The sequence below is a fragment of the Trachurus japonicus genome, chromosome 14 (genome assembly GCF_045865225.1).
Source record: "Trachurus japonicus isolate A0001 chromosome 14, Traja_1.0".
Lineage (NCBI taxonomy): Eukaryota > Metazoa > Chordata > Actinopteri > Carangiformes > Carangidae > Trachurus > Trachurus japonicus.
Window position 1 is genome coordinate 3,888,510 of NC_140920.1, and position 14,109 is coordinate 3,902,618.

Consider the following 14,109-nt stretch of genomic DNA (forward strand, 5'->3'; position numbering starts at 1 on the left):
AACACTCAAAAAACAATCAAATATCTATGGTACATGACTGGAATCCAGTATAAACAGTATAAACTTTGTGTTTTTGCATATAGCCACTCACCTCAGATAGCTGAACTCTGAAACATCCTGGAAAGACATTACTATCCCATCACAGAGCGCCTGCTCTCCCCGCCACAGAAACTGACACTTTTTCCTTGTTGTGATGATTTCTTTACAAAAATAAACGGTCGAGTAGTGCAGTGGTAATGTCCAAAATATCTCAGATCGTTTATTTTTACAGAGTTAGGCTGTCTGAGGTGATGACTACATGCAAAACCACAAAGTTTATACTGTTTATACTGGATTCCAGTCATGTACCATAGATATTTGATTGTTTTCTGAGTGTTTGTTGTGGTTGAAAGATTGCCCCCATGGCGCCGGGTAGCCATGGTGTAACTGGGTGACCATCAGGAAAAATTTAGGGGTCAAAAATAACCGTAATTCTCCTTTAAGTTTACTAATATTGTCTTGGACATGGATCCAACAATAGACAGATTTCAGGTGGACACTAATTCCCACAGGGTAGAATTATGGGACCAGGTGGAGCCATGAAGAGACACAGCTGACTGTTTTTTTCTGACATCACAACTGGGAAGTACTGAGGCTCATAAGGACACGCCGGTGTCTGAATACAGGCGGTGGTATGAGCATTTCTTTCAGTTTACTACCTTGATCTTTTCACAGTATCTATGTAGCACTGAGAGCCAAACTTTGATGTTTGTCTGTTATATTTTGTAATGTGTTTTTGTTATGAGAATCAAGTGTCTGACAAATACATTACTCAACTTAACTCATGAAAGACGATCTGACAATCAAAAATGGGACCTTTCCAACCTTTCGTTTTGGTTAGAGAGCTTTGAGTTTGTGGACAGTTCAATGATTAGACAGCTGTTTACATTTGTGTTCTTGCTGAAACTTTGACCAGGACTCACATCAATAAAGTCGCTCTTGCTTTTAACTCTGTTTTTAGTGTTTTGTTTGTTTTTAATTCTGTCTTTTTTATTCTGTCTTATGCTTCTTTTTTTAATGTTTTGTCTTTATGTAAAGCACATTGAGTTGCCTTGGTATGAAATGCGCTATATAAATAAAGATGCCTTGCCTTGCCTAAAGTTGTACAGTACCTTCAGAGATTTAAACCATTTCACTAGATTTAGGAGATCCTGAATAGATAAAACTGCCATTGTCTCTCAATCCAAACAATTTCCTGTTTGCTTTCATCTAAACTGAACACTGTGATGTCACTTCTTGAACTCGATCTTCTTGGTTTTTTACCCACATAATGATTTTAACGATTGCCGCAGTTCATTTAACTTCTGAGTTATAGCTCTGTATCGTTTTATAAATTCACCTCATGTTAATATTTCATCTGTCTCCATCCATCACATTCTCCATTTTCTCTAACAGTCATTCTTCATTTCTCCCACACTGTCAGACCGAGGAGGACGCTGTGCTGTAATTCATAACAGTCTAGGTAGCACAGTGCCATCTAGTGCTGTGACTCTGAACACCACACACTGCTTCTGATTTACTGCTCTGGTAGAGGATAAAGAAAGGTACTTGTTGGACCATCTTACAACAAGTGATTATAATGAATGTCTGTGTTTTATATGTTTATAAAACTGAAATTGAGCCTTAGCTTTAGACAGGAAGACATTTCATTTCATTACACTGTGGGACGGTAGCATCAAAAATGACACCATACAACACATCACAACATTCATAGTGTCTCAAATATACTAAATATAATGTAAGAAATGTGTGTGTAGTTTGAAAGGAAGTTGTGAAGCTAAGGCTATTTCCCTTTCAACATTGTTAGCCAGAAAGCTAATTTTACAGTCTTGGAAATCCAAAAGGGCTCCTACATTTGAAATGTGGTTGAGAGAGCTTGGAAATGTATTCAACTTGGAGAAAGTCAGGTACATTATATCTGCTAAAAAGGAAATCTTTCTTAAAGCAATAGTTCACCCAAGATTGAAATTTCACTCATTATCTACTCACCCTCATGTGGACTAAGGGCTGGGAGAAGTTTCAGAGTCCTCCGTGGCTTCTCTGAGTTACAGGGGGTCTCGGCATAGCAGTGCATGTCCATATAACGGTTGCAAATGGATACCAACTGTCTTCGTAACAAAAAGACACACCAAAAAACATCCAAATACCTCCATGCTGCTCGTATGTAATGTCCGTCTTGTATTGAAGCCCCGAAATGCGAAACTTCTCGAAGCTCCTCTTCCCGGTTCATCAAATTTGGACGAACCGGGAAGAGAAGCTTCGAGAAGCTTCCGCTACAAAACGAGCTTGAAATATAGACTTACTTAATTTTTTCGGGACAATTTCGCATTTCAGGGCTTCAATGCAAGACGGACATTACATACGAGCAGCATGGAGGTATTTGGATGTTTTTTGGTGTGTCTTTTTGTTACGAAGACAGTTGGCATCCATTTGCAACCGTTATATGGACATGCACTGCTACGCCGAGACCCCCTGTAACTCAGAGAAGCCACGGAGGACTCTGAAACTTCTCCCAGCCCTTAGTCCACATGAGGGTAATGAGTGAAATTTCAATTTTGGGTGAACTATCCCTTTCAAATCTGGCAACCTTTTCTCGATTTAATGTCTAAAAACTGAATTAGTGCTATTCTGTCGCTGGGCCATTTATTTTATACCGATGTCCTGTTTGTCGCATGTCAAAAAAAAACCTGTACTGTTTTGTGTAGCACCACCAACTATTGCTAATATGTATCTTTTTCTGTTATGAAAACAATAAAAATAAATACACAAAAAAAAAGAAATGTGTGTTTGGAAAATGACAGTGTCAAGGTATCTGGACAGTTTTTTTTTCTGATCACAGTTTATTTGGTTTCATTTTTAAAAACAAGGGAAAATAAAGTCAAATGCAGGCTAAAGAGAAACTACAAAAACTGCAAACTACCGAGGTACATTTTTCAAATGTTACAAAAAAAAGTTTCTTCTTTTAAATAAACTGTTACTTTTGCTTTCTTTGATGAAACCTTTACATTTTCAACTTTCTAACAAGACTAGAACGAATAATCACCGGGCAGCTAAATATGAACAGAAACTAAAATCAGTGAAAACAGTCACTAAAACCACATTAGATGTTTGTGGACTGCTTTCCTCTGGCTGCATACGCTCATTCGTATGAACTAACTTTTGTTGTTGCCTCCTCCGTTTTCTATAATCTTGCGCTTCTTCTCCTGTGTGGATGCTTTGAAGACGTTGACTCTGTAAAACTGCAGCTCTTTGATGCTCTCCTGTATGTCGTCCAACGCTCTAAAAGGACACAAAAAGAGTTTTTATTGTATTACTTCTATAATGCATGCCGGTTAAAGGGATAGTAGCATTTTTTTAAGTGGGGTTGTATGATCTACAAATAGCCCCTAAGTACTTTAATTGCAGTAGAAGACCCTCTGCACTCCTCCCGTTAGCAACGCCAGCCCATAATAGCCCTGCCCAGAGATTTACAACATACAGTGTTGTGAACAGACCCAAAGAAACAGCCTATTTTCGCGGCCTAAAATAGGTTTTTACGTGAAAAAAAACTGTGTTCGCTATAATATAATTTTTTCCAGCCCTTCAAAGTGCAGGAAAAATGCAGTTTTTATTTGGACCTAACAAACTCACGTATCCCTCCGCCCAGGGTTAGTGCCTGCCGATCAGCAGTTGATTAGGTCCAAATAAAAACTGCATTTTTCCTGCACTTTGAAGGGCTGGAAAAAATTATATTATACCGAATAATGGAACTGTGTATTTTTTTTTCAGGTAAAACCTCTTTTAGGCCGTGAAAATAGGCCGTTTCTTTGGGTCTGTTCACAACACTGTATGTTGTAAATCTCTGGGCAGGGCTATTATGGGCTGGCGTTGCTAACGGGAGGAGTGCAGAGAGTCTTCTACTGCAATTAAAGTACTTAGGGGCTATTTGTAGATCATACAACCCCACTTTTAAAAAAATGCTACTATCCCTTTAACCCGAGTGAGAAATAAACGAGTGCATTTATTTCAACTTGGATCCTATTTTTCAAGGTTGTGCGATCAATGCTGCTAGAATTCGTCTGATGAGGCAAAAACAAAACAAGACCTGAAGTAAGTTTAAGAGAAAACAAAGCTAAATTTAATCTGACAACCAAAACTATATATTATAAAGCCATATGTCTATAACAGCTTCACACAGAAGTGAGTGTTGCCTGGGGCAGAAACAGCTGGCACAAAATCTCCCTCCTGCAAACATACTGTTTGTAACAGAAACAAACAAATTGTTCTGTGACTATTCAACTATTCATTACTTGTTGAAAAAGCAAAGACATTACTACTGGAAGTACTCAGCAGAAAGAACAATGTGCTACACACATAAGTGATTACTTTCACCATCAAGCCGTCAGCTACAGAAGTGGTTTGTTTCACGACTTCAAGGGTGAATTTCAATTCCAATTCCAACTCTCAAGCTCAACCCTTAATCTTAGTAGCCCTCAAAACCAAGTGTTAAGGGTTATTTTGTGATTTAGAAATATATGGGACACCCCTTAAATAAAGTCTTCAGAGTGTGTGGGGTTTGGCATTAGTTTTTTTTTTTTTTTTTTAACCCTGCCAGTTTAATGAGGCAAGAAAATTCCATTTTAAAGGTTGCCTTGTACAAACTGGCAAAGGGACAATCAATGAAAACTAGCTTTTTAAGCTAATTCGAGTGCATTTACATGTGTGTTTTTTTAATACAATGTTTATTAATTGTCCCTTTCAAATAAACTAAAGTGAAGCCAGTTTAATCATAAGCCACAAACGCAGCTATCACCGACAGGTCCATCAGGTCCATGTGTTTGAAATTGTTGTGGATGATCTGTCAGCTATTACTTCGGTTATTAGTTGGGTTTTTTTGTAGCCTATACAGTAAGTTAGTTGAGTTAGTTATAAATTGATATTCAAACAAATAATCTGTGTAAATACCACAACCGTGGACATATTCAGCTGAAAGTTACCACATACCACAGCTTATTGAAAGGTAAACACCAGCTGTAACTGTCCGTCTGCTGTCTGCCCAATTTCAGGTGAATGCAGCATGAAAAATACTAAAAATAACTGAGTTGCTTGCAATGTACAACCGCAACGCTAGATGAGAGTAATTCCTACACAATGTACCTTTAACAACTACATTACCACCAAGAAAAATGACTCACTAGAGATCGAGGGTTAAGATAGGAATTGAAATTCACCCCAAACTTTTCTGTTGACCTACATGATGTGACTAATGGCCCTTTTAGACACAACTTACCTGTTTTGGGAAACTTTAGCTAAGAACTTGCCTTTTTTTTTTAATTTTTGTAACACCTGACACTCCCACCAAGTTGAGGCGATGCTACAGACAACTGATTGCAGAGATAACTGCCACTACTGCATCATCGTTGTGTGAGATGTGAAACTCTGAATCAACCCTCTGTTTTCAAAACGCTGTTGACAGCTCGCTGCAGAGTCAGACTGTCACATTTCTGCTCATTATTGCTCAATACGTTCAGTATGGAAATCTTTGAACCCTGTGTTGTTGTCACGTGTTTTTCCCCATTGGTTACCTGTGGGAGGCTTTCTTGTGAGGCACCATCTTATATTCTTCTGGAAACCACCGTCTGAAAGTGTAACAGAACAAAAATAAAACCCCAAATCAATCTCCTTTTATGTTTTAAATTCTGATGCATCACTGAGAGGATTTTTTATCAAAGCTGTAATGAGATTAGCAAAGTATCCATTTGTCTTGCTAAACAGTCTGGAAAAAAATCCATAGTGTCCATAATGTTTATGGAGTGCTTCTATGTGGTGGATGACAGGCGAGACAAATGTGGAGAGTATTAAAGGGATAGTTCACCCAAAATTGAAATTTCACTCATTATCTACTCACCCTCATGTGGACTAAGGGCTGGGAGAAGTTTCAGAGTCCTCCGTGGCTTCTCTGAGTTACAGGGGGTCTCGGCGTAGCAGTGCATGTCCATATAACGGTTGCAAATGGATACCAACTGTCTTTGTAACAAAAAGACACACCAAAAAACATCCAAATACCTCCATGCTGCTCGTATGTAATGTCCGTCTTGTATTGAAGCCCGAAATGCGAAATTGTCCCGAAAAAAATTAAATAAGTCTATATTTCAAGTTTGTTTTGTAGCGGAAGCTTCTCGAAGCTCCTCTTCCCAGTTGGTCAAATTTGTACGAACTGGGAAGAGGAGCTTCTGCTACAAACAAGCTTGAAATATAGACTTATTTAATTTTTTTCTGGACAATTTCGCATTTCGGAGCTTCAATACAAGACAGACATTACATACGAGCAACATGGAGCAACATGGAGGTATTTGGATGTTTTTTGGTGTGTCTTTTTGTTACGAAGACAGTTGGTATCCATTTGCAATCATCATATGGACATGCACTGCTACGCCGAGACCCCCTGTAACTCAGAGAAGCCACGGAGGACTCGATTTTGGGTGAACTATCCCTTTAAAAATACTTTTCCATCCATCCAGACATAATGACATAACATCATCTGACCAAAACCCAAACACTCACAGAACAAGGGATCATTGCAAAGAACATAAAAAGCTGAGAGACTCTAATACAAACAGTACATCAACTCCCACAACTCTAACAAACACTGGCCTGCAAATCTCCTTAATGGTGCTGACATCAATGATTCTGTAATGGAGGTGGTACATAAACTGTGGCATGTGCTTGTCCAGGAACCTCTTGTCTGCGTGCACAGAGTTTCCTGCAAGGACAGAAATCACAAGACATGAGTGTTGGGAGTTCAAAGTCGTTCTGAGTTTGAATAACAGTTCTGTTGCTGCTGCTGCCGCTGAAGAAGAAGAACATAACTCACCAGCGAGGGGACACTGTCCTGGCGGGGTGTGCTGTCTGACGAAGGACAGGAACTCGTATTCTGCTTGTTCCAGGGAGATTTTACTGTCCCGTACAGCCTGAGTCAGTCCTGACTGAGACACAGAAACAGCAGCTGTTCACAGTGTGCTCACAGAGTCTTTAGATCCCCTTTAGGGTTTTATTTTACAACATTTTTAATACCGTTTTGACTTGAATATTTGAAGAAAATAGAAATAGAAAATACTGATACACTAAAATACTAGGGCTGGGACGATATGCTTTTTGCCCCCGATTCAATTCTTCTACGATTTTTTGGATTGCGATTCGATTTAAATTGCGATTCTACGATATTGCCGATTCTCTCGATTTTTAGTCTGCATTTTTAACATTTATCTGCACACAAATACTGTAGGAGCCTATAAATTAACATACTCCATTATAAAGTGAACTTAAACCCTTTTCAAAACCTGTACTCTCTGTATGGAAAAAATGCTAACAAATGCACAATTAAAAAAAATAATAATAATAATAAAAAGAAATAAATAAATAAAAAAACGATTTTTGAAAAAAAAAATCCATTTAAAAATCATCAAAAAAGATATCGCGATATTTATGTGAATCGATTTTTTCTCCCATCCCTATAAAATACTGTTATATTCTATGATGTGATACTTCATCAATAGTTTACATGGTGGCAGTGGTTCTGTGTTGTATTTGAGCCTCCACTTGATGCTTGTTCATAAAGCGCAAAAAGTAGTCAGTCCCTCCAGAAAAATGTGATTATGCAATCGCATAATTCAACGCATAATCAGCCAAAGTCCACACAGCCACACACGGCTGCATTTTTTCAAAGACGCCGTACTTTCGCTGCATAAAACGCAGATTTCGCGCAAAATACGCAGGGCTTGCATGATTTCATAATCCCTGCATTTTCGTTGCAAAAAGGTCACATTTGTCTTCGCAGAAAGTTGAAAAATGTTGCGTTTACTTCACACAAGAGCAGCCATTTTCCTCCCGTTGCCTTGGGAACGTTATGAAGTGACATCATTGGAAAGTCATGCAGGAGTTGATGCAACTTTACAGTCGGAAGATTGCACTTTTTTGTTACCAGTTGGTTAAACCATACAGTTGTAAGTATATTAGTAGTATGTAAATTTATGTTACAGTAAGAGACTGCACTTTGTGCATTGGAAGCACTTATTACCTCTGTAAAACAGGAAGCACACATTTAATTATATTGTTTAATTTATTCATTTTTACAGAAGTTGTAAGTGTATTCTTTTTGTAAAGCTACAGAACTTGTTTGACTCATCAACGTTTTGTAAGTTTGAGCCATGTGTTTATTAAGGTCTGAAATAAAACAAGATGAGAACTTAATTATTCAGCACTTTCTGTGATGTATTCATGTATGACTCTCTACATGAAGGTAGTAGCCTAGTGAGAACAAAGTGTTGGGGAATCCCTTTTTTTTTCTTATTCATCAAACTGCAATTTTTGCAAATTCCTGCAATTTCATCACATAAAATTGCATAAATATCCCGCATATTCCATCGCATTTTTTAAGAAAACGTGCCGCATAATCAAAATAATCAATCAAAACTCTGCATTTTTCTGGAAGGACTGAGAAGTACTAGTCCTATGACGCACTATGTATTCCCTTATTTACAGAATCCAACTTTATCATATCACCACCATGTTGTATGATTAATGTTGCCAGATTCTTGCCAATACGCAGCCCTGTTTGATGTATGAGTCTGATGCTTGGAATATATTCACAGCTTTACAGATTGTGGTACAGTAGGCCAACAGTGCTGTGCTCAGCTGTTTGTTTTTTTTTATAATGTTTTGAGTAGATTAATCTCCAAATATTTGAGTAGAGTGAAACACAAATACGGTAAGTTTTTCCTCTAAGTCCAAGCACTTAAACGTCTTAAACTTCTTACCTTTCCATGGTGCTCTTTACACCACTCCGACATCCCATCCAGCAGCTCGTCTGGCTGGTTAATGATCAAGTTGGGCCCCTGCCGACCGAGAACACATGAGTTAAATTCATAGGATGGATAGAAGATAAGAGGCAGTCCAGTCAGTGGTGTTTAGGTTTATATTACCTGAGCCAAAACATTGAGGTCAGAGTCTGTGATGATGCAGGCCATTTCAATGATCTGGTCCTTCTCAATGTCCAGACCTGTCATCTAAAAGACAAATGGGAGTTAATTAATACAAAGGGAGTTAGATTTCTGTGGGTGTGCACTGTGCATCTTGGCAGCAAACAGACAAATTCCTACAAATGAGAACATAAACTTTGAGCCTGTTGTCACACAAAATTAAATTACGCATCACTGAGGTTGACCAGTTGAGACCAAATGTGGGTTGAATTATTACACAAATACACAATTTATCAACAGTGAGTGTGTAAATATAACAGTGTTGACATCATATCATAGTGTCATCGTGTGTAAACAAACTTGCGCTGTTGTAATGATTGATTAGGACCATGGCAACAAACCATCGAACCACACCTCAGTGACATTTATTTGCAACAAGGTTTTCCTGCTGTGTAATGACGGATGCTGCTGCAGCCTGTTAGTCATGGAGCCGCTCGGCCTTTTTGCACTGTGAAGGTTTGTTTGGGGATTAGATGTGCCTTCTTGTTTGTAACTTTAATTGTGTGACATTAAAGTATGCTAATATCACTGTGTGCTGCTGCCTGCTCACATCAATACTTAATATATAATCTCCATTTAAGTGGACGGCTGGAGGAACAGTATACTGTACCATTGAACTGATGCTAAACTACTCATTGAGTGCCAACCACGTAATTTCTCGTTTTTCGTTCCCATGCGTTGAGTGCCAAAAACGAAATTTTTCGTTTTTTGCTTTTTTTTTAAATTATGAAAATAGACACTTTAATACACATTATATGTAAATTTGGGGACTCTACGACGAGAAGAACTGAAATAGATGACGATCAAATTCACATGACAGCTCATGATCTGGAAGTTTTTATCATAACTCAGCTTCTGCAAACGGAGTTCTGCATGCAGATGCAGCGCAGCTGCTCCGCTGCTGCTCCGCTCTCACCCGCGAGGCTGCAGCAGCTGGGAGCTGAACCAGGAAGCTCTCAGCCCACTGTCCCGCCCGGTCTTCATCTGGAGCAACACCGTGTCCTCCCCAAAGTCCTCCCGCGGTAAAATCTGATGGTCTCTGGACCAAAGCAGACCGGCACCACCGACCCGTACCACAGAAGGACCACGACCACTGGTGGGACCGGTGTTCGCGAGCCGCTGTGGCCGGCAGAGCCTCACGTTCCGCGGCGAGAGGCTGTGACACGGCACGGTGCGTCTGTGTTATTGTTGTTTAGTGGCGCCCCCCCCGCCCCCGATGGTGGTTTTGTGAATAGAACAACAATTGTTGTGTATATTTATCTTATACGAGCCCTTTGATCCAGAAATGCGAGTGTGAGAAGAGCGACAGACACAAACAGCGCACCTTTCATAAAAGACGCTCTATCTCCTTTTCTAGAAAAAAAGGAGGGATTTTGGTGAAACCCAGCCATGTTTAGCTTGACTTTTCTCAGGAACGGAGGCACGTAGAAACAAACGGTTTGTGGCCATTTGAAGGATAAAGTTAAACCTTTCAAATGAGCTACAGTATGTGTTGGTGGCAATAATATAGAATACACTATGGCTCTAAAATAAAAAGTCAAATATGGTCTAATTTGCCGGTACACTTGACTAAAACTTTGGAAAGGAGCGCGGCACTCAATGAGTTAAACACTACAAGAGCGTAATTTATCTATCTATTTAAAAATCTATTTAAAATCTAATCCAGCCTATATATCTGGTCATAATTGATCAAGCCCATATTCTGCTCAGAAACATAATGAAAAGAGCCAACAAACAATTCTAAATGTTTTAATTTTCTATTGCACAATGAGGTGCTGTGTCAAACCGAAGACTGAAATCAACTAAGAGTTGGTTCATTTAACCAAATGATAAAAAAAAAAAAAAACAATGTCCAAAGGAGGTAATATTCATATAAATCAGCTGGTTGCTAGTTGTTAGAGATAAAGCTAACGGAGGACGCCACAGAAATTTGCCGGTAGGATTTAGCTGATCTGGGAACTGATCGGCTTTTTCTCTCCGAATCAAATTTGGTCTTTACATTGTATTAATGACAAGGTGTGGTGTGTTATGTTGCCTTGTTATAGCCTATAGCTGCTTAAATCACAAACTGTGTCATTAGTTCATTTGCCTGGTAAGAAATATATCTACACAGTGGCAAGTGGTGTTATGATAAATTAATAAATAGAAGTTCACAGATGATGTATAAGAATTTTGCATGGCGACATGTTTCAGACCTAGGAAATATAAGATGATGAGTAGATGGCTGGTCTGCAGCTATTATTTTCATGTATTTTATTCTGGGTTTTTTCTTCTTCTTTTTTGCTTTGATAGATACATAACGTACATAACATATTATCTAATTTGTGAGAGAATTTCTTTTAAAAAGGGGTATTTTCTGCCCCCTTTCATTCAGGAGTTGCATTATTATCATTATTCTGTATATTGAACTGTTTTATTTCTATTCTTTCAATGAATGAAACAAATAAACTAAGCTAAAACTAAACTAATGAGCCTTTGTCCTGTCAGAATAAACGTGTTAATCACCCACCACAACTGATTAACAACTAAATAAAATGCATTAAGAAGAATAATGGTGGTAAATGACTGAACTACTGCAAGGAACATGGGAATGCCTAAATAAAGAGGTATATTACACTTGTCCTGTCCTCTTCTCAACTTCAATGATTTTGCACTTTTCCCCGCATTAGAACACATGCACTTTTTCTTTTTTTTTTGCTTTAAAAACCCAAAGTTACGCCCTTATATGACGAGGAAAAAACATGAAGTCAGGATGACACATGGTACAAATGCTGTGTCAAAACATCCATGACCTGCACTCGTCTCGTCTGTCAGTGACATGGCAGCTTTTATCTTTCACATTAGCCTAGAAACTTCCTGTCAGGTACTGTGTCAATGCATTTACACGCAGCTTTACTATTACACACACACACACACACTGTATTTGACTGTATTTGCTTTCAATATCGTGAACATCCGCATAGGTTCGTCTAGCTTGGTGCAGCTAATGATAGCAAACATGCACAGAGATAAACTGCGCGGCTACAAGCCTAGTGTTAGTGTGTGTGGGTTTTATTTAGTAGGTTTTAATTCATTAAAGCCTGTGACTTGCCTCCAAGTCCACCCACACCATCCTCTGGGACATCGCCGTGGACGACATGTTGGCTCTTCTCTGGGACACCTGGACGTCCAAAGCTGCTGGTCTGAATCTGGCGGTGTTAGCAGCAGCAAATGGGTTTGTTGTTTTACTGCTGAACTGCTGCACGTTTTTCTGCACGACACCGTGTGAGTCGATAGACCGAGCTTGTCTGGGTCTAAACCTGCCTAGAAGAAACCCAGTGCGTGTTGTTAGAGCCCATGCCGAGGTCCGCAAACACACCACCGGCATCCTGGGCCGACAAGCGAGCTGAACTGTCGTAAAAACAGCTCGTCACCTGACGTCACGACACCAGCATCATCAGGTCGACCAGGTCCCAGTGGTAAGGCAATTGTAAGTTCACCCTCTGCTTTATCCTACTGGTCTACATTTGTTGGAAATATTAATTGGGAAAAAGTCTGGCTACTACCTAATAAGTTTTTTTTAACCAACAAGGTCAAAGAGATTTAATTTAAAATGCTTCATAGATTTTACCCAACTAATCATTATATACAAAGGCTGAAGAAGGACATTGATGTGAACTGTACCCACTGTGTCTCTGTCAATGAAACCTTGGTTCATTTATTTTGGTCTTGCCCACACACCAGACAACTTTGGAGCAGACTGGCACGCTTTATCAGTGATCATATTTATCCCCAGTTTAATTTATGCTGGAAAAATGTTTTGTTTGGCTACACTGAATATGATAAAAAACTAAATTCTCAGTTTTATATGATTAATTTGTTAATTATTTTATCCAAATTTTATATACATAAGTCTAAATTTTCTGGTAAGAAGCCAAACTTCTTGGAACTGTCTGCATATATTGGTCAATATATCTCCTCCCTCTGTGATTGTGAGAATAAAAAAGCTGTTAAAACGTATGATCTTTGTAAGCTTTACAAAATATTTATTTAAGTTTATGTTTTTTCTGTCTTGCTGTCATCCCCTGGCGTATTTATGATTGTTTGGTTGTGTATTAATGTTGTATACACTTATTTCATCTAACTGTATTCAGCCCTGTGTATACTCTTGTTGTAAATAAAGTTGTTAAAAAAATAAAAATAAAAAAAAACAGGTCCCAGTGGTAAAATGTCAACGCACGAGGTCGCACTCACTGCAACAACGACTGGGGAAAGCTATTGCATTTAAAAATACTACATAACATATAGGGGAGAGTGGGGTAAGTTGAGCCACTTTTTGTATTCAGGATCACTACATCAAGACAATTATAGTTTTGTTGCTAACACATCTGCATATATTTCAGGATGTTTTGCATCCCTACAAATTAACAAAATGAGTGTAAATATAACTGTTTTTTAAAATATAGCATGTTTAAAAAAAAAGTGGTCTTGTGACTCCATGGGGTAAGTTGACCATAGGAGTGGGGTAAATTGATTAACCCCCCCTTCTTTCCCTCTATCCATCTCCTACCTCCCCCTTTACTTAATATTTCATCTGTCCAGGTTACAGGTGAACACAAACTGCAGGGACTTCCTGCTGAGCCACCAACTCACTGAGATTTGGGGAGTTTTACAATCATGTGGCATCTTGGGAAGAATCCCAGATATTTTTCTTTGAAAGTAAAGTTTGGCACACTATAAACAACTTTTCCTGTTTATAGGAACATACTTACTGTAATCACAAACATACAGAATCTTGATTTAATCATTTGGACATATACAGCCAAAATACATTCAAAGTGTATAGGATAGGTGGCTCAACTTACCCCTGGCCAAATGGATCAATTTACCCCACAGCTACCTTAGCTTGGGTTTATTGCTCTCACAGCTAAAATGGTGCAGTTTCATGCTAAGTTTACTACCTCATGTTGTAGCTCATAGATACCACAACCCATGTACTATAGCCTAAAACAAATTTGCAATCATCTCTTTTGGTCTAAACACAATTCTCATGAAACTTATGATCGACAAAATT

The 14,109-nt window shown here is 38.7% G+C and overlaps 1 protein-coding gene across 1 annotated transcript; it reads right to left on the bottom strand.

The window, feature by feature from the left end:
- Positions 1–2,859: 2,859 nt before the first annotated feature.
- On the bottom strand, positions 2,860–12,451 carry rexo2 (RNA exonuclease 2). Its single transcript, XM_085797119.1, has 7 exons — positions 12,148–12,451; positions 9,000–9,083; positions 8,835–8,912; positions 6,893–7,004; positions 6,673–6,781; positions 5,604–5,657; positions 2,860–3,318 (listed from the first exon to the last, which is right to left on the bottom strand). The coding sequence occupies exons 1-7, from the start codon at positions 12,421–12,423 to the stop codon at positions 3,192–3,194; spliced, it is 840 nt and encodes a 279-aa protein (XP_085653245.1). The 5' UTR covers positions 12,424–12,451; the 3' UTR covers positions 2,860–3,191.
- Between the last annotated feature and the right edge of the window lie 1,658 nt (positions 12,452–14,109).

What these genes read in the sequence shown, in the direction of transcription:
- rexo2 (XM_085797119.1), bottom strand. Translation starts at nt 12,423, where the DNA reads ATGCCGGTGGTGTGTTTGCGGACCTCGGCATGGGCTCTAACAACACGC. An exon ending in ACCTCAATGTTTTGGCTCAG is followed by an intron (nt 8,913 to 8,999) that starts GTAATATAAACC and finishes CTCGGTCGGCAG; the next exon opens with GGGCCCAACTTGATCATTAA. An exon ending in AGGACAGTGTCCCCTCGCTG is followed by an intron (nt 6,782 to 6,892) that starts GTGAGTTATGTT and finishes CTGTCCTTGCAG; the next exon opens with GAAACTCTGTGCACGCAGAC.